This window comes from Cervus canadensis, chromosome 32, assembly GCF_019320065.1.
Source record: "Cervus canadensis isolate Bull #8, Minnesota chromosome 32, ASM1932006v1, whole genome shotgun sequence".
NCBI classification, from domain to species: domain Eukaryota; kingdom Metazoa; phylum Chordata; class Mammalia; order Artiodactyla; family Cervidae; genus Cervus; species Cervus canadensis.
Window position 1 is genome coordinate 4,269,790 of NC_057417.1, and position 23,959 is coordinate 4,293,748.

General features: G+C 57.4%; 1 protein-coding gene across 1 annotated transcript in view; it reads left to right on the forward strand.

Annotated features, from left to right (window-relative positions):
* LOC122433469 overlaps positions 1-23,959 on the forward strand; it is a 161,402-nt gene that overhangs the window by 124,596 nt on the left and 12,847 nt on the right. Inside the window, exons 50-66 of the mRNA XM_043456461.1 lie at positions 1,436-1,598; positions 3,707-3,828; positions 4,381-4,521; positions 5,956-6,069; positions 6,179-6,307; positions 6,929-7,090; positions 8,775-8,939; positions 13,022-13,190; positions 13,618-13,802; positions 14,019-14,111; positions 14,266-14,470; positions 16,110-16,294; positions 16,376-16,473; positions 18,552-18,736; positions 22,276-22,481; positions 22,587-22,764; positions 23,637-23,746. Of these exons, the coding sequence (XP_043312396.1) occupies positions 1,436-1,598; positions 3,707-3,828; positions 4,381-4,521; positions 5,956-6,069; positions 6,179-6,307; positions 6,929-7,090; positions 8,775-8,939; positions 13,022-13,190; positions 13,618-13,802; positions 14,019-14,111; positions 14,266-14,470; positions 16,110-16,294; positions 16,376-16,473; positions 18,552-18,736; positions 22,276-22,481; positions 22,587-22,764; positions 23,637-23,746 (2,610 nt within the window). The remainder of the gene's footprint in view (positions 1-1,435; positions 1,599-3,706; positions 3,829-4,380; positions 4,522-5,955; positions 6,070-6,178; positions 6,308-6,928; positions 7,091-8,774; positions 8,940-13,021; positions 13,191-13,617; positions 13,803-14,018; positions 14,112-14,265; positions 14,471-16,109; positions 16,295-16,375; positions 16,474-18,551; positions 18,737-22,275; positions 22,482-22,586; positions 22,765-23,636; positions 23,747-23,959) is intronic.

A 23,959-nucleotide genomic window follows, 5' to 3' on the forward strand; every position in this document is an offset into this window, starting at 1 on the left:
CTGGTGGACTACAGTCCATGGGGTCACACAGGAGTCAGGAACAACTTAGTGACTAAGCAACAACCAAAAGTGGGGAGGCTGACCAACAACAAAAAGAAAATCAAATAAGAAAATACACCAGATGATGATGCCTACTATAGAAAAGGGCTTCCCTGGTGGCTCAGATGGTAAAGAAACTGCCTGCAGTGTGGGGTGACATGAGCGGGAATGACTGGGGAGCTATTTAGGTGGCCAGCGAAGGCCCCCCTAAGGAGGTGACAACGGGAGCTAGCCTGAGATGACAAGCAGATACCAACCATTTGGAAACCTGGTGACAGGGCATTCCAGGCAGAGGGAACAAGACGTGCGAAGGGCCTGGGGCAGGAATGACTGGCACGTTTGAGGAATGGCCGCTGTGCTGGAGCAGAATGGGTGAGGGGGAAATAGTAGGCAGGAGTTGGAATCTAATTATGTAGGGTGAGTCAGGCCACAGAGAGGAGTTGGGATTGTATCCTCTCTGAAATTGGAGGCATTTGAGGACCTGATCCAAAGGGTACTTTCAGACTCCTCTGGCTGCTGTGCAGTGAGTGACCTACAGGGGGCAGCAGAGGCACCAGTGAGTAAGCTGTGAGCAGGGTCTTAAGAATGATGGTATCTTGGACCAAGATGGGGGCAGTGGTGATGGGCTTTAGAGACATTTAAGAGTAAACTCCCTTCCTCCCCCTGAAAGTCTCCTCTGCCATCCTCCTGTGGCACCCAACAGCAGGGAGAGTGCCCCTTGCTGAGCCTTTGCACAGGCTGTTCCTTCTGCCTAGAATGCCCTTCCCTGTTTTATACAGCAGGCTCTTGCTCTGTGTTCCTTTCCCCCCTTGAATATCTTCCATGGCTTCTCTTGTCACCTTGCCCCACCATTTTCTGACTCTGTGACTATCTCCCCACCAGCCTGGAGCCCCTGAAGGGCCAGGTACAGTCTTGGTTATCTTGGGGGTCCCCCAACCCCCAGCCCTGGGTCAGGGACATCACACCAGCTCATTAAATGTTGGAGAAATCTTTCTACCAACCACAGCAGGCCCTCGTGGCACCGTCCACGGGTCCAGCCCTGGGCTGAGCACATCACTCCCCGTGTCTCACTGAAGTCAGCCCTGTTATTCTTACCCCAGTTTATAGATGCAGAAACTGAGGTTCAGAGAGGTTGGGAAACTGGCCCAAGGCCACACAGCTTGGAAGTGGAGCTGAGAGGCGGCTGTCCTCTTTACGGGGGGCGTCAGTCTCTGGTTTGTCACAGCCCTTCCACCCCTTTGCTGGACTCCGTTACGGTATCTGCCAGTCCAGTAAACAATTAGAGCGTTGTTTCTTGTCTTTCCTCTTCTGAAAGCTTCTCTCCTTTGCTACCCTCAGCAGGAACACGGGCTGGGCTCCCCAGTGACCCAGCTCCATCTTTTTTTTTTTTTTCCAGTTCCATGCCCTTCCTGGGGAGCTGGTCCTTCAGACCTCATACGAGCGAGCCCGTGACACCCGAGTCCTGCATCATGTGGTGCTGTGGGACGGGCAGGGCCTGGCCCTCAATGGGAGCCTCTCCGGGCCCTTCCTCAAGCCCACCGGGACCCGTGGTCTGCAGGGTGAGTCTCCCGAGGGCCACGCATCCACCCATTCACTCAGAGCATCGTCACTGAGTGCTTGCTTATCCCAGGCACTGTTCCAGGCGCTGGGGGTCCACTGGGAAGCAGGATGGCCCGGGACCCAGATCTCAGGGAGGTTCACACTGAACAAGATAACATCAGAGTGTCTCCAGGAGTGAGAACGTCTATGAAAACAAGCAGGGTTTGATTTTGGGGTGGGGGGTTGGTGCTCCTCCAGGTGGGTGATCTGGGAAGGCTTGTCTCAGGAGGTGACTTTCAAGCTGAGCCCTGAGTGACAAGAAGGTGAAGCTCTGGGGAGATCATCGTGGGTGGAAGAGGAGGAACGGCAGATGCAAAGGCCCTGGGGTGGGAACAGGCTTTGTGGCTGGAGCGATAGCAGCAAGGTCAGTGTGGCTGGACTGGATTGATGGGAGGAGCAGAGGGGCGGAGATGAGGTGGGAGAGGTTAGGGGAGCCAGGACACACAGGGTCTCAGCTGCTGACGAGGAGTTGGGGTTTATCCTGAGTGTGGTAAGACAGGAGGGCAAGGTTAGGGCGTGGAAGATGTGGCGACCCCTAGCATCCCCGAGGGGTTGCAGGTTGGCAGGGGAGGCGAGTGTGGCCCCTGCGAGGGCACCCGTGACCCCCTGAGGCCCTCCAGGAGACAGCCCCGTCCCCACGGGGCCGTGCAGACACACGGCCTGTCAGTTAGTGTTTGAGGCGTCTGCGTACACAGAGCAGAAGCTGACCTGCTGGCCTGCCAAGTGGGAGACGCAGTGCAGACCCCGGCCCGGGGCGGGCACGGCTTGCTGGGTGGCCCAGGGGGGTTCCCTGTGATCAGGGTTGCCACATGTGTGCCCTGCAAGGCAGAGGGAATGAGAGGATCCTCAGCACGCCACGGTAGTATATGTTGTGCGTGCCCGTGTGTGCGTGTGTGAGTGTGTGCATGCTCAGGGGGCCCGTGGATGGGCCGAGCAGCCTATGGACCCTGCTGTGTGGTTGCCGGGCACCGGAACCAGCAGGTCAGGAACCAGAGGGAGTGAGGGGTTGCGGCTCTGCGTGTGGTCCGTGCTCCCTGGACTGGTGACCAGGTGACCAGCTTAGAGCCACTATCTCTGGGCATAGCTCCCCAGGGTCCATGTAGGGACAGCTCCCTTCCAGAGGGCTCAGAGGTGGTCTTTGTCTGCAGTGGAGTCTCAGGTGGCCTCCTGCTCTGGGAGGTCTAGGATGGCAGGAGCAGTTGGTGGCTTTTGGGGATGGAGTCAGACGGTGCCAGAGGTCAGGGCAGCTGGGCTCAGGCTTCAGAGATGAAGGAAGAAAATCGAGGGCCAGGAGGCCATAAGGGCTCAGCGATGGGCTGTGGGAGCATGGGGCAGCTGTGTGTGACCAGGTGGGTGTGGAACAGTCAAAGTGCCCGGGGTAACCATGTGTGTGAGGGACCCGAGAGTGATATCGGAAGGTGTATCCATCAGCTACTGCTGTGTAACAAATGACCCCAAACTCAGTGACTTACAATAATAAGAATTTATCACTGCTAACGAGCCTGTGGGCAGCTCTCTGGTCTTACTCACGTGTCAGGGTCAGGCCCTAAGTTGGATAGGTGGTGCTGCTGATTTCGGCTGCACTTTCTTACTTGTTCGGGGGCTGGTTGGCTGTCTCCTGGTCGGGGACAGTCTCTGCTGAAACATCCAGGCTCTCCTCTATGTGGCATCAGTGTACGGCAGGTCAGCCTAGGGTTATTCTCACAATGGCTGGGCTGGGGTTCCAGAGAGCCAGATGGAGTTGAGGACTTAAGCCCAAAGCTGGGGTTTTGCAGTGTCAACTGCACCAAATTCTACAAGCCAATCACGAGGCCAGCCCAGGTTCCAGGGTCAGAGAAACAAAGTCCACCTCTGGATGGAGGAGATACAAGGCCTCCTTGCAGAAGTCCTGGAATGGGGCTCTCATGGGGATGCTGATGGACTGTTGAGTGGCATGGGGACCAAGTGAGGGGAAAGCTTCTGAATTTTGTGCAGATTACGTGCATGTGTGGCCCCCAAAGTGGCCCCCTGCACCCTCTTGGCCTCAAGCTGATGCATGCCCCCTGCCTGTACGCCCCTCCCTGCCCAGTGGAGCTCACCCACCCGCTGCCCCTCCCCCTGCCACGGCACTGCCGCTTCCGCCTGACCTCCGAGCATTCGACACGCCGTCACCAGGATGACCTGGTCGTGGGCTGGGACGGCAAGGACCAGGTAGGCGTCGGGCTGGAAGGGGACCTGGGAAGCCCAGCTTGCGGCCTGAGCAGGATACTCAGGGCCCTGCCCTGCCCGAGGAGCGTTAATGGGGCCAACCGGGCTGAGCCCCAGCCCCCAAAGGACCACGGGAAGAGCACTGGGGTGGAGCAGGGAGCCTGGGTCCCAACACCACCTGGCTGATAACAGGAAGACCAGTGGCTGACGCATAGCGACGGCCTCTTGTGTGCCAGGCACCCCAGCCCTGTTTCATAGACGAAACTGAAGCTCAGACAGGAATGGAACTAGTGAAAGGCAGGGCTGGGATTCAAATCCATGAAATGCCTCTAACCCCCTGTCCCCTCTCTGTCATATGCTTGTCCCTATCTGCTGCTCTCCAAGCCTCAACTTACTCCTCTGAAAAATGGGCTGAAGCTCCCAGAGGGCCTCCCCCAGTGGTGGGCCAGCAGCCTTCACTCCCTTGACCTTGATGAAGGAGGTGGCCTGAGCTGGGTGGTGGGGAGGGCCTCCCTTTCTGGGGGAGGCCTCCCGCTCAGCCTGACCCCTCCGCAGGTGGCGTTGTCCTCCTCTCTGCGGCTGGGGAAGGGCAAGCTGGCCGCCCACCTGGCCCTGGCTCACCCCTTCGGCCTCTCCTGGCGGCGGGCCGAGGCCAGCGGCCTTGCTGAGAGCAGGGGCGGCAGGCAGAGCTGGCAGGTGAGCGGGGAGCAGCCGCGGGGCCCTGGGTAGACAGCTCTTGGGGGTGGGTGAGCCACATGGCTGAGGCCACGGGTGGGACATCTGGGACCACGTGTCGGGGGAGGAGGATCTTGTTTGTTCATCAGAGACAAGGATGTCTCTGGAATCACAGTGTCCTGAAGCTTGGAACCCTAGGGGGGCCTTCATGCATTCATTCCTTCATCGGGACTGTATTAAGCACCTACTGTGTGCCAGGTAGTGTTGAGGTGCGGGCGTAGTCCCTGCGTTGATAAAGCTCACAGTTTAGTGGGAGGAGCAGTTCATGAGCACGTCTGGTTCATCACTGATGCGCTGGTTTGTTTAGTTCGTTACTGCAGGGGTTCACACAGGGCAGCCTGGTTTCTGCATCTGACTGGGAGGCTTTGGGCAGTCTTCAGCACCTCTCTAAGCCTCACCTTTTTTCTTTTTTCTTCTCTGTGAAATGGGAGACAGTAGGCCACTGTGTGCCAGGCAAAAAGCCCAAAACTCAGAGAATGAATGAATAAAAAATTAAGAGTTGTGATAAGCCCTATAAAGAAAGTAAAGCCGGTACTAAGAGAATCATTGGAGTCCGGGAAGGGGGGGCGGGGAGGGGACTTTAGATGGGGTGGTCAGAGAGGGCTTCATGGAGAAGGTGGCTTGTCAGCTGAGGACCTGTGGATGAAGAGGAGCTGGGACAAGCTGGAGGAGCAGCAAGTGCAAAGGCCCTGAGGTGGGAACAGGCTGGGAGCTTCAGGAGGGGCCAGAGACAGTTAAGACCAGCACGGAGGAAATGATGGGCTGGGGCCAGTAGCAAAATACTACAGGTTGCATGGCTTAAACTACAGACTAGAGGCTAGAAGTCCAAGATCAAGGGGCCAGCATGGCCAGGTTCTGGTAAGAGCCCTCTTCTTGGTCTGAAGCCTTCTCCCTGTGTCCTCACATGCTGGGGAGAGAGCTCTGTGGGGTCCTTCTTACAGAGCACGGACTGCATCATGACCCGCCCACCCCACCACATCTAACCCTAATCGCCTCCCAACACCTCCTGATGCTGTCACATTGGGGATTAGGGCTTCAACCCACAGGCCCCAGTGAGGGGCTCAGATTTCACTGTCCTGGGAAATGATGAGTCTGGGTGTTGAGAATGGGGATTTTTCCACGCTGTAAACACTTCTGGTCTCCAGTCTGGGCGTGGCTCTGCGCTCTTACAGGCATGAGCCGGAAGAGAAGTCAGTGTCTCTACTCCTGCCTGCCCCTTCCATCCCCTAGAGGGGTGGGCGAGGGGCCACCAGCTTCTCCACCTTCCCCCCCATCCAGGCTCTGCACCCCTCCCTCCCTCTTACCTCCCCACCCCGACACACAAACGGGGGGACCTCAGCCTCTCCTCCGTCCCCCCTCTCCTGTCCACCTGCCGCTGGCCACATCTCCATGCAGGTACAGCTTGCCTGGAATGGAGGGCAGCCACTGGCCTTGCAGCTCACCTGGGCCAACAGGTCCTCAGTGCAGAGCGCCTCCTGGGACGGCTGCATGGCCGCCTCCCCTGGGCAGGTATGCACCGCCTGCCCTCCCGACCCGGCGCCAGGTGCCCCCAAACCCCGGGCCTTGTTCTGCCCCCTGTGCCCCAGTCACACCTGCCATCCTCTTCCTTCCCTGTCAGCTCCAGGACACCTGGGGCCTGGGCACCCTCAGGGCCTGTGGGGCCTTAACGCAGACCCCAGCTGTGTTCAGCGAGTGGCTGGATCTGTCCTGGGACGCACGCCGGGTACAGCAGAACCTGACATATGAGGTGAGGCCTGGGAAGCTGGGTGGCCCCACCAGCTGCAGAAAGTGCCTGACTCTGGGGCCATAGGGTCCTGGGTGTAAGTGCTCATTGTGCTGGGGGGCCCTGGGCAATTAATTTCTCCATTGCAAACCTCAGTTTTCTCATCTGTGAAATGGGTACAATCATCCTGTAATGTCGTGAGAGTGCTGGGAGGTCAGGAAAGCAAGGTGCCCAGCATGAGGCGGGCACTCAGGGAGCAGACCGAGGAGTAGGTGAGCCCAGTGGGGAGGGGTGGGGGGAGGTGGGGAGCTCAGGTTTCCAGAGGTGTCAGGGTCAAGGTCTCCCCAGAGTCACCATCTGCCTGGGGCTCCTGATGGGCTGAGTGCTGCTCTGCAGAGCCTGGGGCAGGGGCTGGGCCATGGAGAGATGAGGGCAGCTGGCCTGGAAGGGCCCTCGTCCCTTCTGGGTTTCCTTAGGCCCACAGCCCCTCAGCCTCCCAACAGAGGTCCTGCCCGGAGTGTAAACGCCCGCTCTGGGGCTGCCTGGGGCTCTGATGGGGTTCCTGGCATCTCCTCTCCTCTTGTGAGGGTCTCCTTCTCTCTTCCGGGATAAGCCCCCCTTTCCAAGATGCCTCCTTCCTTCCAGAGGCGCCAGCCATCCCTCCCAGACAAGATCCATGCAGAGGCCATGCTGGAGCGCATCCTTGGGGCCCCCTGCCCCACGCAGAGCTTCCGGGGAGACGTGGAGACCGACCATGCCCACTGGCTGCGCCACTCCCTGCAGCTGGGGCTCTGCCACCTGCCCAGGGTGAGTCTGTCCCCGGGGAAGGGCCCAGGGACCCGACGGTGAAGACAGAGGAGGGTGCCCGCCCAGGGCAGGAGTGTGAGTGAGGGAGCCGGGTGCGGTCATCATGGGTCTGCATGAGGCCCTGGGCAGGACTCTCTCCTCTCTGAGCCTCTGGTGTTTCATCTGAGGAGTGGGAGATGTGGTTGGTTCCAGCACGTGGGGTGATGGGGAGATTTAAGATGTGGCACCAGGAAAGTGCTCAACATGTAAACCAAGCTGCTGTTTTCATTATTGTTAGGGGGAGGGGTTGGGACCCGTATTCCCCCAACGTTCCCCTGAGTTTGTTAGCTAGTTGATTGGTCTTTCCTGCCTTCCTCCACCCACCTTTTACCCATCTTTCCAGCCAGGCATCCAGCCAGCCAGCCAGCCAGCCAGCCATCCATTCATCTACCCACCTTCCAACCCATCCTCCCATCCATCCATCCATTCCTTCATCCTACCTGCCTCCCCATCTTCCAGCCTCCCTCCCTTCCATCCATCCATCCATCCTTCCCCTTTCTCATTCCCCATACCCTCTCATCTCTCTAACAATCCCGGGGGCCACAAACATTTCCTGCAAAGGGCCAGATAGTAAATATTTTATTTACTTAAAAATATTTATGTATTTATTTTTGTTTGTGTTGGGTCTTAGTTACTGTGTGAGGGATTCTTCCTCTAGCTGCAGCGAGCAGGGGCCATCCTCTAGGTGCGGTTCTGGGTTTCTTACTGCGATGGCTTCTCCTGTTGCAGAGCATGGGCTCTAGGCACCGGGGCTTCAGTAGTTGCAGCACCCAGGTTTAGTTTCTCTGTGTCAAGTGAGATCCTCCCAGACCAGGGACTGAACCTGTGTCCCCTGCGTTGGCAGGCAGATTCTTAACCACTGGGCCGCCAGGGAAGTCACAGTAAATACTTTCAGTCTTGCAGGCCATATGGGCTCTGTTTCAGCCACTCAAGTCTGCCATTCTGCCGTGAAGGCCCCCGTGGAGGCCCCCGTGGAGGACATGTAAATGAAGGAGTATGGCCAGTCCCCATAAAAACGTATTTACAAGAACAGGTGGTGAGCCAGATTTGACCCATGAGCCGAAGTTTGCCAGCCCCCAATCTGTCCATCCATTCAGGGAGCATTTGTGGGTCTTACTTATGCCAGGCTCTGTTCTAGGTGCAGGGACAAGGATGGTGAAAGGGACAGACCAGGTGCTCGCCCTCCCAAAGAGTCCAGTGGGTAGAAGAAGATAACCAAGACAGGTGTAGTGAATGCTATGAAAGAATGAAGCAGGGAGAGAGGATGAATGCAGAGTGTGGTGAGAACAGCCAGTGCAAAGGCCCTGTGGCCAGAGCATGCTTATAGATGTTTGAGGAACACAGGGCGGCATCTACAGAGAGAGCAAGGAGGTGATGCAGACCCACAGGACCTGCCAAGGAGACCAGCTTCTCCTCCAAGTGTAATGGGAAGACAGAGGCTTTGAGCAGGGGGACAGTGTCTGATTTGCATTTTTTTTTTAAGGTAAAATGGAGGAGGGGCTACAGGCTGGGGCAGGAGTGGAGGCTGCGATAGGCTATTGTGACTCCTGGCGTGAGGGGCTGGCGCCTGGACCAGAGCCTAGCGAGAGGAAGCTGTGCCCCTGCGCCTCCCCTGACCGCTGATACCCCCGCCTCCTCGTTCCAGGCCCTCGCGGTCTCCGGGGAGCACACCCTGGGCAGCGGTGAGCTCCTGCTACACTCCAGATGCCAGCTGGGCCTCGCCCCAGACCCAGAGCACGGCCTGCACCTCAGCCTGATGCTCCGCAACCACAGCAGGCCCCGGACGCATGACTACTCCGGGGAGCTGGAGGTAAGGTGGCTGCCGGCCTCAGAGGTAGATACCCTGATGGCCGTCTGTCCCTGTCCGGCCGGTGGACCACCACTGACTGGGCAGCCCTGCCATCTAGTGGCCAAGATTGGAACTGCAAGAAGGCACGCGGCGGGGCGGGGCGGGGCGGGGCGGGGTGGGGCGGGGTGGGGCGCTGAGCTTCCTTGTAGTGGGACCGCCCCCCCTCCCAACCCTGAGCCTGCCCGCCCCTCCCACCCAGCCTGCCCGCCCCCCTACCCCCACCACCCCCCAACCCGAGACAAAACAGCTCCTCTGCTGCCCCAACACCAGCCTCTCCTGTAACCAAGAGGCAATGGCTGGACTGCCTGGGTTTGAATCCCAGCCCAACCTCTTCCTAGCTAGCAGTTTGCCTACCCTGTCTGTGCCTCAATTTCCTCACCTGTAAAATGAAAGTGAAGTCGCTCAGTCGTGTCTGACTGTTTGTGACCCCATGGACTGTAGTGTACCAGGCTCCTCCGTTCATGGGATTTTCCAGGCAAGAGTACTGGAGTGGGCTGCCATTTCCTCCTCCAGGAGATCTTCCCAACCCACGGATTGAACCTGGGTCTCTTGCATTGCAGGCAGACGCTTTACCATCTGAGCCACCAGGGAACCCTTCTCACCCTCACCTGTAAAGTGGGGGATAATCACTGCACCTATCCTACCTCCCATGGGATTAATATTGTAGGGATTAAATATGTTAATGTGTATATTGCTTGGAACGGTGCCAGGTACAAAGCCAGCACTAAGTATTAGCTTCTTTTATTGTGTGTGTCTGTTCACTCAGTTGTGTCTGACTCTTTGCGACCCCATGGACTGTAGCTCACCAGGCTCCTCTGTCCACGGAATTTTCCAGACAAGAATACTGGAGTGGGTTGCCATTTCCTACTCCAGGGGATCGTCCTGACCCGGGGATTGAACCTGCATCTCATGCATGGGCAGGTGGATTCTTTACCACTGCACCACCTGGGAAACCCCAGATGCTGTTATTATTGGCTTTTATTGGCCCAGTCTTCTCTTATCTCTCCCTTTACTGGCAGCCCAGGCGGGTAGAAAGGGTTCAATACCTGCTCTGCCCTCATCTGGCCAAGTGGTATTGGAAAGGGACCTCTCTGAGCCCCATTTCCTTACCTGTAAGTGGGGGGTCAGATATATTTCACAAGGTGGTCAGTGGGGTTCTGGGCACCCCTCCTCTCCACCCTCACAGCATGGGTATAGAGTAGGTGCCCCATCAGTGCTGCCATATGCCTATCTCTGTGTCTCCCTGACCTTGGCCTGGTGACTTTCCCTTTACAAGCTTCAGTATTCTCCTCTGTCAAATGGGAACAAATCCCACCTCCTCTGCAGAAGTGTTGGGAAGAAAAAGAAACAGAGTTTGCACGCACATGCACACAGGAAGTGCTCATGAGATGGGCATTTCCTGCCAGTGTCCAGAGCTGGACGAGGCATTTCTGTGTCTGGAGCTCACCCAGCCCCTGCTTCTGAGTCCAGGAGCTGTGATGGTTTCAAAAGCATTTTCCTTTCTGAGGCTTGCCAAGGCTGGCTCTCATTTCTCCGTTGGCCCGCCAGGCCGCCAGCCACCCCCGCATGTGTAATCCCAGTGCGAGGTTCACATCTCCCCGCAGTGGGTGGTCAGGGAGCGGGTGGTCCTTCTGCTTCCATCCCAAGCCTGTGGGTGGCTGGTTTTGACCTCCTCTCCCTTGCCCACACCCTCTCTGCCCCATTTTGGGGTCCATGGCCTGGGGAGGGCTTTCCCAGCCTGGTTTGGTGTTCACACCAACCTGATGGAGAAGAGGGACAAAATTCGGGGGCGGGGGCAGGCACTTACCCCAGCTGCTGGGGCCCCAGCCACTCTGACTAGGACAGAGCTCAGATGCAGAAGGCCATCTGCAAGGAGCACCCCAGGCGTGGTCTGCAGATGCCTGCTCCCCCACCCCCCACCAGGCTCACTGCCCAAGCACTGTGAAATCTCCTAGGAATTCCTGGGCGCCACCCCTCCCACCCACTCAGAAATATGCTGGAAGGAGACTCGAAACTGCATGCTTTGCGAGCTCCCTGAATTGGATCCCTAGGGCTGACAAATTACCCACCAAGTCAGTGCCTTAACACGACAGAGATTTCTTCTTTCACAGTTCTGGAGGTTAGAAGGCTAAAATTAAGATGTCAGCAGGGCCATGCTCCCTCTAGAAGCCCCAGGACAGAATCCTTCCTTGTCTCTTCCAGCTGCTAGGGGCCTCCAGCAATCCAGGAGTTGCTTGGTTATCCCAATCTCCGCCTCTGTCTGCACATGGCCTTCTCTTTCTTTACTATTTGTTTTTATTGATTTGGCTGTCCTGGGTCTTAGCTGCAGCGTGTGGGGTCTCGTTCCCTGACCAGGGATTGAACTTGGGACCCCTGGAGAAGGAAATGGCAATCACCTCCAGTATTTTTTTTTTAATATTTTATTTGTTTATTTATTTGGCTGTACCGGGTCTTAGTTGTGGTATGTGAGATCTAGTTCTCTGACCAGGAATTGAACCTGGGCCCCCTGCTCTGAGAGCCTGGAGTCTTAGCCACTGGACCACCAGGGAAGTCCCCCCTGCCGGCCTTCTTATAAGGACACCAGTCATCGGATTTAGGTGTCCTTATATGACTTCATCGCAAATTTATTTCATCTGCAAAGAACAGACATGCAAAGGACACCACATTCACAGGCGCCAGGGTTAGAATTCCATCAGATCTTTTTGAGGAACACAATTCAACCCATAACACACCTCCCGCACACATTCACACAAACATACACACACACGCGCATTCTGATTCCTAATAAATTTTGAGAACCACTGTTCTACATCTGATCTTACAGATTTTGACACGGAGGCCCAGAGAGGGTAACACGGTGACTCCGGGCTGCACAGTTTGGGAGATGCAGCATTTGGACCAGAATACAGAGCAGCTGAGTTCAGGCCTGAGGGGCTCCCCTTGCCCACACCTGCATCTCAGCCAGCCTGTTGCCTCCCCTCCCCCTGAAGGGTCTCCCTCAGGGTTCCTTCCCTTTAGGCCACTGAGGGTTTTCCTGACTCTGCCCCACCCTGGGTCGGGAAGATCCCCTGGAGAAGGAAAAGGCAACCCACTCCAGTATTCTTGCCTGGGCAATCCCATGGATGGAGGAGCCCTGAGGGCTGCATACAGTCTATGGGGTTGCGAGGGAGTCAGACATGACTGAGCATGCACATTCAGTATTATTTTATCGGTATATCTTGAGTTGTTCCAGTCAGTTGCTCCACTGGCCGTCCATGGGGTTGTGAAGAGTGGGACGCAACTTGGTGACTGAACAACCACCTGTCTTGTGTCCCCTCCCCTCTCGGCTGGTGGCTCCAGGGGCTGGGACGAACTGCTCAGTGGCCTGGCCTTAATGCCAGGTGCCACCCACAAGGTCTCCTTGACCTTGTAGAGACATTTGTAGTGGTTCTCCTGCAGATACGGAAAAGCTCTCCGGGAGGGGGAGACACCCAGGTGCTGCGGATGTTGAAATGCCAGTGCCCAGCCCCGCCCCCAGTCAGCTGTGTCAGAATCTCTGGGGTGAGGCCTGAGCATCAGGAATTCTTAAGCCATCTGGATGCCGTGTCCGTGCGCAGTTAGGTCCCTGGATGTGGATTTTAATAAGCGCTTATGCAGTCGGTAGGGATTCTGAGCCCTGTGCTTCCCTGCTGGCTCAGACGATAAAGAATCTGCCTGCAATGTGGGAGACCTGGGTTTGGATCCCTGGGTTGGGAAGATCCCCTGGAGGAGGGCATGGCAACCCACTCCAGTATTCTTGCCTGGAGAATTCCATGGACAGAGGAGCCTGGTGGGCTAAGTCCATGGGGTCTCAGAGAGCTGGACACGAGTGAGCATGAGCTGAGGCCTGTGGCAGGGTCCTCAGGTGAGGGGACCCAGCACTTGCTCCTGAAGGCATGGGGTGGGGTGGGCATTGCCTTTCCCCCGGAAGGTTCAACCTCAGTCTCCCCAGCCACCTCTCCCCAGGTCTGGGGCCAGCAGAGGGCAGGGCAGGTCCCACTCAGGCCTCTGCCCCCCTCCCCCAGCTCCGTGGCCCCAAAGCTCAGTGGCTTGGCCTCCTGGGCCGCATCTCCACCTCGGCTTCTCGAAGCCTGGTCCAGATGGAGGGAAGCGTGGCCGACGGGGATGAGAAAGTGAGGCTGTCAGTGTCTCGGGCCCCAAACTGCCTGCAGGCCTCGGTGGCCCATGAGGAAGGTGAGTGGAGGCGCTGGGTGTGGCTCAGTGGGGCTCAGCTTGGTCCAAGAGAAGTCAGAGATTGGGGTGCTGCGAGCTCAAAAGTCAAAGGCAACCCTGGTAGGGTTCACGGCCCCCCCACCCCCAGCCAGGAGGAGAGGAGCTCTCCATGGCCACCTGGATTGACTGTGATGCAGGAAAGGCTGGGGGAAGGTCTGGATCAGAGGTGGGTATGGGGATGGGGAAGAAACCAGGCTTTGGGTCTAGAGGGGGAGTCCAAAGGTTGATATAGGCAGCTCATTTTGAGACCCTCAAGCCCCAGGGCCTTTGAGACTCTGCCTGTGGGCAGCGGGGAGCGATAGGAGGCTGTGGAGTGCCAGGGGAGTGGGCAGCTGGGAGGAGGATGCATGAATCCTGGGCTCAGCAGCAGGTCCCTTCCTGGCCCCAGGGAGCCAAGAGGAGAGCGTGCTGCTGCGGGCCTGTGCCCACAGGCGGGTGGCGGAAGTGGAGGCCCTGCTCCGGGACCAAGGGCAGCCCGCCCAGCCGCTGGTTCACCTGACCCTGCAGGCTGCCAGCCAGAGCCTCCGCCTGACCGCACGCGGCTGCCAGGGGACCCTGCTGGGCCACGTGGAGGTGAGATGGCTGGGGGGGCGGCTTGCCATTCCTACCACCCCAGCCTGAGCCCCACCCTGAGGCCCCAGGCCCAGGCTCCAGAGTCCAGTGGAGCCAAGGAAAGCAGAGGCAGACAGCCCGTAGCGTGGCATGCGGGTCCGCAGCCCTGCTGCTGGCATCAGGAGCTTTCTGCCCGCTTCGTTCCCGGGGGGCCAGCCTGTGCCTCTCTGTCCACAGTCCAGGGTAGCTGCTCTCGGGTCCCAGGTGCAAGCCCGGCTGGAGGAGAGGATCCACAGCTTGGACGCCTACGTGAGAAGGTTCCAGCGCCTGGTGGGTCGAGTGCACTTGGGGTATCACTGGAGAAGGGAGGGAGCGTGGGGCTGGGCGGGGTCACTGCTCTGTCTGGGGCCCCCTCTGAGGACACGAGGGGTGCAGGTGGCCCCAGACCCTCACGCTGATCCGGCCTCCATTCCCCTCCGCCCAGGTGCGGCCAGCGGGCGCCCTGGACGGCCTTGCTGACCCGCTTCTGCGGCTGTGCCAGGCGGGGCTGGGGGCCATGCGGGATGGCGGCCGGGCAGTGGCTGCGCTGTGGGGCCTGAGCCCAGCCGGGTGGGCGCTCACCCACCAAATGCCACTCTCCCTGGAGAGGCTGCAGACGGGGCTGGAGCAGCTGCGGAAGGAGCTAGAACGTGAGTGCAGGGGCAGTGGGGGGAGGGGGGTGACCATGCCCCCGATCCACACCTAACCCCAGGGCCCCTGATCCACGCCTGACCCCTCACACTTGGCCCGGGGCAGTGGTTCAAGCAGGAAGGCCACCAGATTCCCAGCGGGCCCGCACCCCGACTTCCTTGAGAGCCCTCTGCCTTATTTCTCATGGACCTACACCCTTCAGACTCAGGGAGCCGTGTCCATTTTTTAAAGAAGAATTCTATTGATTTAGTGCTGTTTTTGGCTGTGCTGGATCTTTGTTGCAGGGCAGGCTTTTCTCTAGTTGCAGCGAGCGGGGCGGGGGGCTGCTCTCTAGCTGTGGTGCACAGGCTTCTCCTGGCGGAGCACGGGCTCTGGGGTGAGGGGTCTTCAGTGCTGGCGGCACATGGACTCTAGTTGCGGCTCCCGGGCTCAGTAGTTGTGGTGCATGGGCTTCGTTGCCCCTCGGCGTGTGAGATCTTCCTGGACTGAGGACCGAACCCGCGTCTCCTGCATTGCAGGCAGATTCTTCACCACTGAGCCACCGGGGAAGCCAGCCGTGTCCATTCTTGTAGGTCTCCGAGCTCATATCCCTCATGCTCACCGCCTTATTTTTTCTGGGACCTCTACCCGAGTTTCTTCAGTCTCTGAATTCTTCTGGGCGTACAGCTTTATTTCTGCGAAGCCCACTGCTATAGATTCCAGGGCCTGTTTCTGGCTCTGTGATAAGCACCAGAGAGGCCACACTGGTCATGACGGCTGCTGTCCCTAGCGCCCTCCTGGCAACACCGGGACCCTCCAGCCCCTCCCAGGGTCCGGGAGCACCAGGGCTGAGAGCTGGCCCAGTGGGGGAGCCCAGGACCCTGCCCAGCACCAGGGCGACCATCCCGAGACTGGCTGGTGCTCGGACCAGACTGGCCGTTCAGCGTCCTCTCACCCCTGCCGTGCTTCTAGTCAGAATCCCAGGGCCACCCTGGCCTGGATGACTCACCAGGACTCGGCTCTCAGCTTGGAGTTGCACCTGCAGCCTTAGAGCCAAGATACAGAGCCAGGCCGCGGAGGGACAGGCGTAGAAGAGGCTCCAGGGAGACCACCCCCCAACCCCGCCACGAGCTCCCAGACTCGTCCCCCAGTGGGGGCGCACAGGATGCCCTCAGCACCCCCAGCTTCAGATTGTGACAGCACATGTCAGACATAACTGCCCAAGGGAGCGCGTTAGAGGCCCCGCACCCAGGCTTCTCACTGCCGGGCGGTCAGGTGGGAGCCCCTGCCTGGCACAGACCGACGTCCCAGACTTGCAGAAGGAAAAGGGGTGTTCAGCGTGTTGTCTCTGCACCCCAGGCCCAGGGAGGCCCTCTCATCAGGTCTGGGAATGGTAGGACTCCCCCAGAATCCAGCCAGGGGCCGCCCTGGTGAACAGGCCTTGCAGACGGGCAGTCTCGGGCCTGCCGGGTTGACATCCACAGTCTCTAGTGCGGCCACCTCATTCCAGGTTGCAGGCCCTGTTTTCTTGCTGGGGGCCCAGGTCGTCTGGGAGAGGCGGGCTGGTTTCCCCGCATGGGCCTGGGAGGCGGCCAGCAGCGTTGCACCTGCCGCCAGGCCCAAGAGGTGGCTGACGGTGGGCAGTGGCTGCCTTTGCAGGGCCCCTGGCCACGCTGAAGGATGCCTACCTGGAGGTGACGGTGCGGCCCCTGGATGACGTGTGGCGGGAGCGGGCGGAGGCAGCCCTGCAGCAGCTACAGGCCTGGGTGTCCGGGACCCCAGGCACCTGGGGGTCCGGGCCCCTCGGGGCAGCGCTGGAGGCCACAGGGGGTGCCCTGGAGCTGGTGAGGTGGGGCGCGGGGGCGGGAGGCGGCCTCATGGTCGGGGATGGCCCTGACCGTTCTCGCGGCCCCCACCCCGTCCAGGCCGCCCACCAGATGCTGTCTTGGGCTGACGCCGCGCTCTCACGGGCACTGAGGCGGCTCTGCAGACCCCTGTTGGACATGTACAGCTTCTCGGCCAGGTGATTCGCCCCTTCCGAGGCCCTGCCCCACACCAGGCACACCCTCCCCCTGCCATCCCTGCCATCATCCGCTCCCCTGCCAGCCCTGCCATGGAGGCATTTTCATCCCCATTTTACAGATCAGGAAACTGAGGTCTGTTCTTCTCTCTGCAGATATTTTACAAGCGCTCTCTCTGAGCAGGTGGGGTTTTAGATGCTGCAGACGCAGTGGTGAGTGGGACAGGTTCTGGCCCTCCCCTGGCTGCCTGGGGAGACAGTGACCAGGTTATCTGCCCCTCGGGGGCGGCAAGCCTTCCTGTAAATGGCCTGAGAGTGATGTGTATGGGTTTTGTAGCTAGCTGGCCCCTCACGTAGCCTTGGTCTTTTGTTTCTGTTAAGAATTCTTTGAACATGTCAAGGCCATTCTTAGCTTGTAGGCTGTCCAAAAACAGGACAGAGGCTGGATTTGGCCACGGACCGTAGTCTACCCACCTTTAGGTAGTATGCGTGCTAAGTTGCCTCAGTCATGTATGACTCTTTGTGACCCCATGGACTGTGGCCCACCAGGCTCCTCGGTCCATGGAATTTCCAGACAAGAATACTGGAGTGGGTTGCCATTCCCTTCTCCAGGGGATCTTCCTGACCCGGGGATCGAACCCATGTCTCTTATATCTCCTGCATTGCAGGCAAGTTCTTTACCATTAGTGCTGCCTGGGAAGCCCCTGAGCTAGTGTGTTATCTAAATGTCACAGGGGAAAAAAAAAGGACATGGGGCATTGTATTTTTTTTTAAACATCAACCTTTTAATGAATTAATTTGGCCATGTGGCACAGCATGCTGGATCTGAGTTTCCTAACCAGTGATGGAACCCGTGCCCCCTGCAGTGGAAGTACAGAGTCTTAACCACTGGACTGCAAGGGAAGACGCCGATGGGGGCATTTTAAAGAGTGAGGCTGTGGTTGGCTTCAGTGAGAAGGCAGTATTTGAGCCTTGAACGGCTTGAAGGGCGAGGAAGTGAGCCGGGTGTGGTCATGGGAAGAGAGTTCCGGGAGGAGGGCAAAGCTGATGCAAAGGCCTGGGGGTGGGAACTCACCTGCTGCTGGAGGAATATGAAGGACGCCAAGGAGGGGAGCTGGAGTGGAAGGTGGAGGAGTCAGGGAGATAACGGGGTTCTGGAATACACAGGAGGTTTTGAGCTGAGGAAGGACATGCTCTACCTTTCATTTAATAAGATCCCTCTGGCCCCATGTTGAGAATAAAGACTGGGGTCAGGAAGCGGGGGATAGAAGTGGGGAGCCCAGTTTAGAATGGTCCAGGCAAGATGGGAAGGTGGCTGCACCGTGCAATGGCAGCCATAGCGTTGTGCGAGGCAGTCAGACTCTGAACAAGCCTGTAGGAATGGCCGACAGATTGGATGTAGGTGGTGGAAGAGAAGAGCCGGGGATGACTCCAAGGGTTTTGGCTTTGATGACTGAAAGGATGGAGGGTTCATCTGTGGAGTAAGGGGTGGGTGACTGGGGTACAGGGTTTGGCTTAGAGATTTTTTAGTTGTCTATGGCTACTGTAGCAAATTACCACAAGTTCAGTGGGTTAATGCAACACAGATGTATTATCGTGTGATTCCAGAGGTCAGAATTTCAAAATGAATTTCAGGTTCTTTCCTTCCCTTTTCCAGCTTCTACTGGCCACCTTTCCTTGGCTTGTGGCCCCTCCTCCATCTTTAAAGCCAGCAGCGTAGCATCTTCTCCCCTTTTACCTTGGTCCTTATATCTTTCCTCTGATCCTCCTGCCTCTTACAAGGTCCACTGTGATTCCACTGTTTAACCTGTCTCAGAATATTTAGTGCGGTCACACCTACAAAGTCCCTTTGGCCACCTAAGGGGATGTAGCCTTTCAGCGGCTTGGGCATCTTTGGGGCTGTTGTTCCGCTTGCTGTGCTGGGAGTGGGTGATATGGGGCTCCTTTCTGGCCTGTTGAGTTGCTCTCCGGACACCCCACCAAGGCCAGCTGGCTTTCTGAGGCCTGGGCCATCAGGCACTTCGGGAAGGGTCAGGAGGCCTTTGTGCCAGGGTCTCCCAGCTCCTCTGTGCTCCCTCCAGGGACCGCTCGGTGGTGGTGACGCTGCCGATGCTGCCGGCAGGGGACGAGCCCCTGGATGTGGCCCGCGTGACCAGCCACCTGGTGGAAGAGCTGCTGCTGCGGCCGCTCCGAGCGCTCTACAGGACCAGCGTGCTGGCCGAGTACCACCGGCTCAAACGCGGCCTGCTGGGGGCCCCCTCTGGATGTAAGTCCTGTGCCCCTCCTCTCTGGGAGCCCCTCTGCCCTTTGGGATGCAGCGGCGTGGCCTGGCAGGGACAGCTGGACAGTGGGACCGTCCCTTGCTAGTACAGGGACGCCCTAGCATCACGGTGCTGAGCCCATCTACTCCCAGGCTGAGTGCCGAGGCTACTGGGCCTCCCAGGGCCACACAGGACTAGGGCTGGGCTGCAGGTCCAAGGCATTTGTCCAGAAAGTCAAAGCCTGAGCCTGAAGCCCAGCACGGAGGCATGGCGAGTGGCTGAGGACCGGGCCAGCTCTCTCCGAGGGGCACTCTGCAGGGAAAACATAAAACAGACCTCCAGTTGCAGCCGGAAGGCCACTAATCGAGTCCAGACTGTCAGGCGAGACTTGGAGCCAGAGGCAGGGCCCGGAGCAGACACAGCTCCGGGGGCTGGGACTGCCTGGGAGTTTGCATTCTCTCCTCCGAGTGTACATTGGCGAGCCGTCTCACCTCTCCACCACCCGGAGGGGCAACGTGGCTCACTTGGGAGGTAACGGGCATGTGCCTTTGGCGCCCGGGAGGGTCTCAAGTTGGTGGGCAGGGCTTGGCAAGGAGTGGTGTGTAGCCTGGGGGGTCTTGTGATCACACAGGTGAGGACAGGTGGGAATGCGGGCAGGTGGGAGCCGCCGGAGTCAGGGGTACTTGTCTGGCAGGCAGCGGAGCAACCGGAAACAGCCTGGTCCCCGGGTTCCACGTGTGTGACCCAGAGCTGCGACCTTCAGCTCTGACACCTGACAGAGGGACCCTCCTTGTGAGGCCATCAAGGGCTGGCCCGGGTGTGTGTTCAACAGACGGGGCTTCTCTTATCTGCTCCCTACCCAAGCCTCTGCTCCTCTGCTGGGCCGGTGGGTCAGAACTGCCCTCTCTCGGGCCACCTTCTGCTCACTGTGAAGAGGGCAGGGCTGGCCCAAGTGGCCCCTCCCTCCTGTGGGACGGAGCCTTTGTACTTTTTTTTTTTTTAAATAGTGAGCGTGTCTCTTTGTCGTAGCTTCAGTGAGGTAACAATCAACCTGCTACTCAGGTCTTTTTTGAACTGTGGGTACAATTCAACAACTTCTAACCTGCCGTCAAGGGTGACAAGAAATGAGAGACAAATGGGAAAATACCATTTGTATTCATCTTTATAAATAAAATGATGTGGTTAGTTCAGTTTGGAGGCAAAGGTGTGGAACCTGGTGTAAATCCTTTTGTTGTTTTCTGAAGTATGGATGTCACTGATTTACAATATTGTGTTAATTTCTGCTATATAGCAAAGTAACTCAGTTATACATATACATATGCTTTTTAAAAATATTCCTTTTCACTTGTGGTTATTGATATTGAATATAGTTCCCTATGTTACACATACATATTGAACATAGCTCCCTATGCTATGCATACATGCACTGTTGATCTATTCTACATATAACAGTTTGCATCTACTAATCCCAGCCCCCACTCAACCCTTTCCCCAACCCCGTCCCTTCCCCCTTGGCAACAGCAAACCTGTTCTGTGTGTCCCTGAGTCTGTTTTGTAGATAGGTTCATTTGTGCCACATTTTAGATCCCACATGCAAGTGACATCATGCGGCGTTTGACTTTTCCTTTGATGTTGGAGCGTAGCTGATTGACAGTGTTGTGTTGGTTTCAGGTGGCCAGCAAAGTGACTCAGTCACACACACACATGTATCTCGTTTAGCCTCAAAGTCGTGTCCGACTGTTGCGACCCCATGGACAGCAGCCTGCCAGGCTCCTCTGTCCATGGGGTTTACCAAGCAAGAATACTGGCGTGGGCTGCCATTTCCTTTCCCAGGAGCTCCTCCTGACCCAGGGATCAACCCTGCATCTCCTGCATTGGCAGGCGGATTTTTTACCAGGGAGCCATCCGGGAAGCCCATTCGTATGTCTCACTCATTTTCAAATTCTTTTTCCATTTAGGTGGTTACATAATATTGAGCAGAGTTCCCCGTGCTGTATAGTAGGTCCTTGTTGTAGGTTATCCATTTTAAATATAGTAGTATGTATTGGGTTGGCCAAAAAGTTCATTCTGTAACATCTTACAGATAAACCCAAATCATCCTTTTGGCCAACCCAATACATGTCAATCCCGAACTCTCTTAACCATCCCTCCCCCTCCCCGTCCCCTCTGGTGTCCATAAGTTCATCCTCTAAGTCTGTGAGTCTGTTTCTGTTCTGTAAATAAGTTCACTTGTATCACTTTTAAGATTCTACATGTAAGATATATCTGTCTTTCTCTACCTGACCTCACTCAGTATGACCCTCTCTAGGCCCATCCATGTTGCTGCAAATGGCATTATTTCATTCTTTTCAATGGCTAATATTCCACTGGATACATGGACCCCGTCTTCTTTATTCATTCATCTGTAGATAGACATTTAGGTTGTTTTCATGTCTCAGCTCTTGTGAATAGTGCTGCTATGAACACAGGGATGCATGTATCTTTTTGGATTGGAGTTTTGTCTGGATATATGCCCAGGAGGGGGATTGCTGGACCATATGGTAATTCTATTTTTACTTTTCTGCGGAACCTCCACACTGTTTTCCACAGTGGCTGCACCAACTTACATCCCCACCAACAGTGTAGGAGGGTTTCCTTTTCTCCATGTCCTCTCCAGCATTTACTGGCAGTTTTTCATGACAGCCGTTCTGACCGGTGTGAGATGGTATTTCACTGTAGTTTTAATTTGCATTTCTTGAATTATTAATGATGCTGAGCATCTTTTCACGTGCCTGGTGGCTATTTTTTCTTTGGAGACATGTTTATTTAGGTCTTCTGCGCACTTTTCTGTTGGGTTTGGTGTTTTTTTTATATTGAGTTGTATGAGCTGTTTTATATTTTGGAAATTAAGCCCTGGTTGGTCACATCATTTGCAAACACTTTCTCCCATCCTGTAGGTTGTCTTTTCATTTTGTTTATGATTTCCTTGGCTGTGTAAAAGCTTATAAGTTTGATTAGGTCCCATTTGTTTCTGTGTATTTCTGTCGCCTTGGGAGGCTGCAGGTTGTCCATTTAAAGTCTCCGATTCAGTGGCCGGTGTGCATCCATCAACATGGTCAACTACAGAACCTTCCTCACCCCAAAAAGACACCCTGCATCCCTTAGCTCTCTGTCCCCACCCCTCAGCTACACCCCAGTCCACTTTCTGTCTTTGGGGATTTGCCTGTTACAAACTTTGTATGAAAGGAATCATGTAACACGTGACCAGGCTTCTCACTCGGAGTTTCCAAGGGTCCTCGGTGTTGAAACGTGCATCACCGCTCGGTTCCTTCTTGTTGCCAACTTGGCTGTACATCATTCACCTCGGGGCGTCCCTCGAGCTCAAGCTGTCTTGAAGCTGGGGTTCCTGGAGACAGACCCTGCTCCCCAGGTGGGCTGCCCCTGAGGACACCAGCCAAGGAGCAGGCCCTGGATGCTCTGGGCTGCCTTGTGGGCTCAGGGCCCCCCCCAACTGCAGCCGGCGCAGCGGGCCCCACTCACCCTGCCTCTGGCTTCTTCTCCCCAGACCACGCCGTGGTGGCTGGGGCCAGGTACGTGGTGACCTTTGACGGCCGGGTGTGGGGCATTGGTGACCACTGTGGCAGCCTGCTGCTGGCCCAGGACTTTGCTCACGACACCTTCTCGCTGACGCTAAACCGGGCGGGCTCGGGGCTCACCTCGCTGACCATGGGGCTGGACCACACCATCCTTGCCCTGTACCCCAGCCTGAAGGTGAGCCTGCAAGAGCGGGGTGGGAAGGTCGCCCGGACACTTCTCCTGCCATGTCCACACACGTGTGCCCTGTGGAGACTGTCCTAGCCCCTGTCTGGCCCACAGACCTACAGACTGTACAGCAACTCCCTGCCCGGGGAGAGCTGTCTGGATGGGGACCTGCCTCCCGCCAAGACTGGGAGGGACGACCCGAGGATTGAGCTGACCAGTGAGGACGGCGTCTCCATCACCTGTGACGTCCGTGCCGGCCTCTGCGGCCTGACTCTCAGCGTCTGGCAGCATGGTGGGTCTGGGCCCCCGCTGGCAGCCTCCACGTGGGTGCAGCTTCCGGGGCTGAGATGGACAGATCCCAGTGGGCAGTTACTCTGTGTCTTCGGGAGGATGAGGGTGGGAGGCCCAGGGATGCTCCTGGGCCTCTGCTGGTCCTTGGGGTTTACAGCCTGAGCGGATATCAGAACTGGAAGAGGCTCAAAGCCCATCTCTGCCAGCTTTGATCACGTTCAGTGCTGGGACAGCCCCTACCTCAGGGAGCATGAGTGTGCTAGGTCACTTCAGTCATGTCCGACTCTGCGACCCTACGGACTGTAGCCCGCCAGGCTCCTCTGTCCATGTGATTCTCCAGGCAAGAATACTGGAGTGGGTTGCCATGCCTTCCTCCAGGGGGAATCTTCCTGACCCAGGGATCGAACCAGGGGGTGTACAACTCTGGACACAACTGGCTGGTTGACTGCTGCCCTGTTTTAGGAGCTATGATGCATGGTCAGCTCCTTCCCCTTTGATCCCCCCACTGTTGTCCCCTGGGACAGGTGACCCACTTTAACTTACTCACCCCCATGTCCCCAGCCATGAGCAGCAGCGCCAGGATTTGAGCCCAGGACTCTGACCCTCCCCTTGACCTGGTTGGGCTGTGCCGGGAACACCTATGAAGAGCTAGCATCCCGGCCACTCGGGAGAGAGGGCCAGTGGATAGGGAAGGTCCCGGGAGGGGAGAAAACGCTTCCCTCACAGTCCTTATTCTCCTCTCCCTCTGGAGAGAAGGTTCAGAGCCAGGGCTGGTGTTCAGGGAGGTCAGCCTTGGAGGACGCAGGGTCTGGCCATGCCCCCGACCCTGGCCAGCAGGCTCTCATGGCCCGTCCTGCCGTCCCTGCCCCACAGGCCTGTCCGCCGGCCTTCTGGGCACCAATGACAACGAGGCCAGCAATGAGATGATGCTGCCGGACAGCACGCTGGCCAGCAGCCTGGAGGAGTTCACCCAGGCCTGGCAGGTGAGCTGCGGGCCAGCCCGCCCGCCCTTCCGCGGGCCTGGGCGTCATCACTAGGATGCCGTGGCTGGGGGTGGAGAGGGAACCATCTGTGTGGATTGGCCGTGCACCTGAGCAGCGCGGGGACCTCGTCTCCGGGGCTCCAGAGGTTCTCCATCCTAGGCCGATGGGGTGGTGGTCTCCCCCTGTGGCTGGGGCACTCAGTGGAACTGCCCA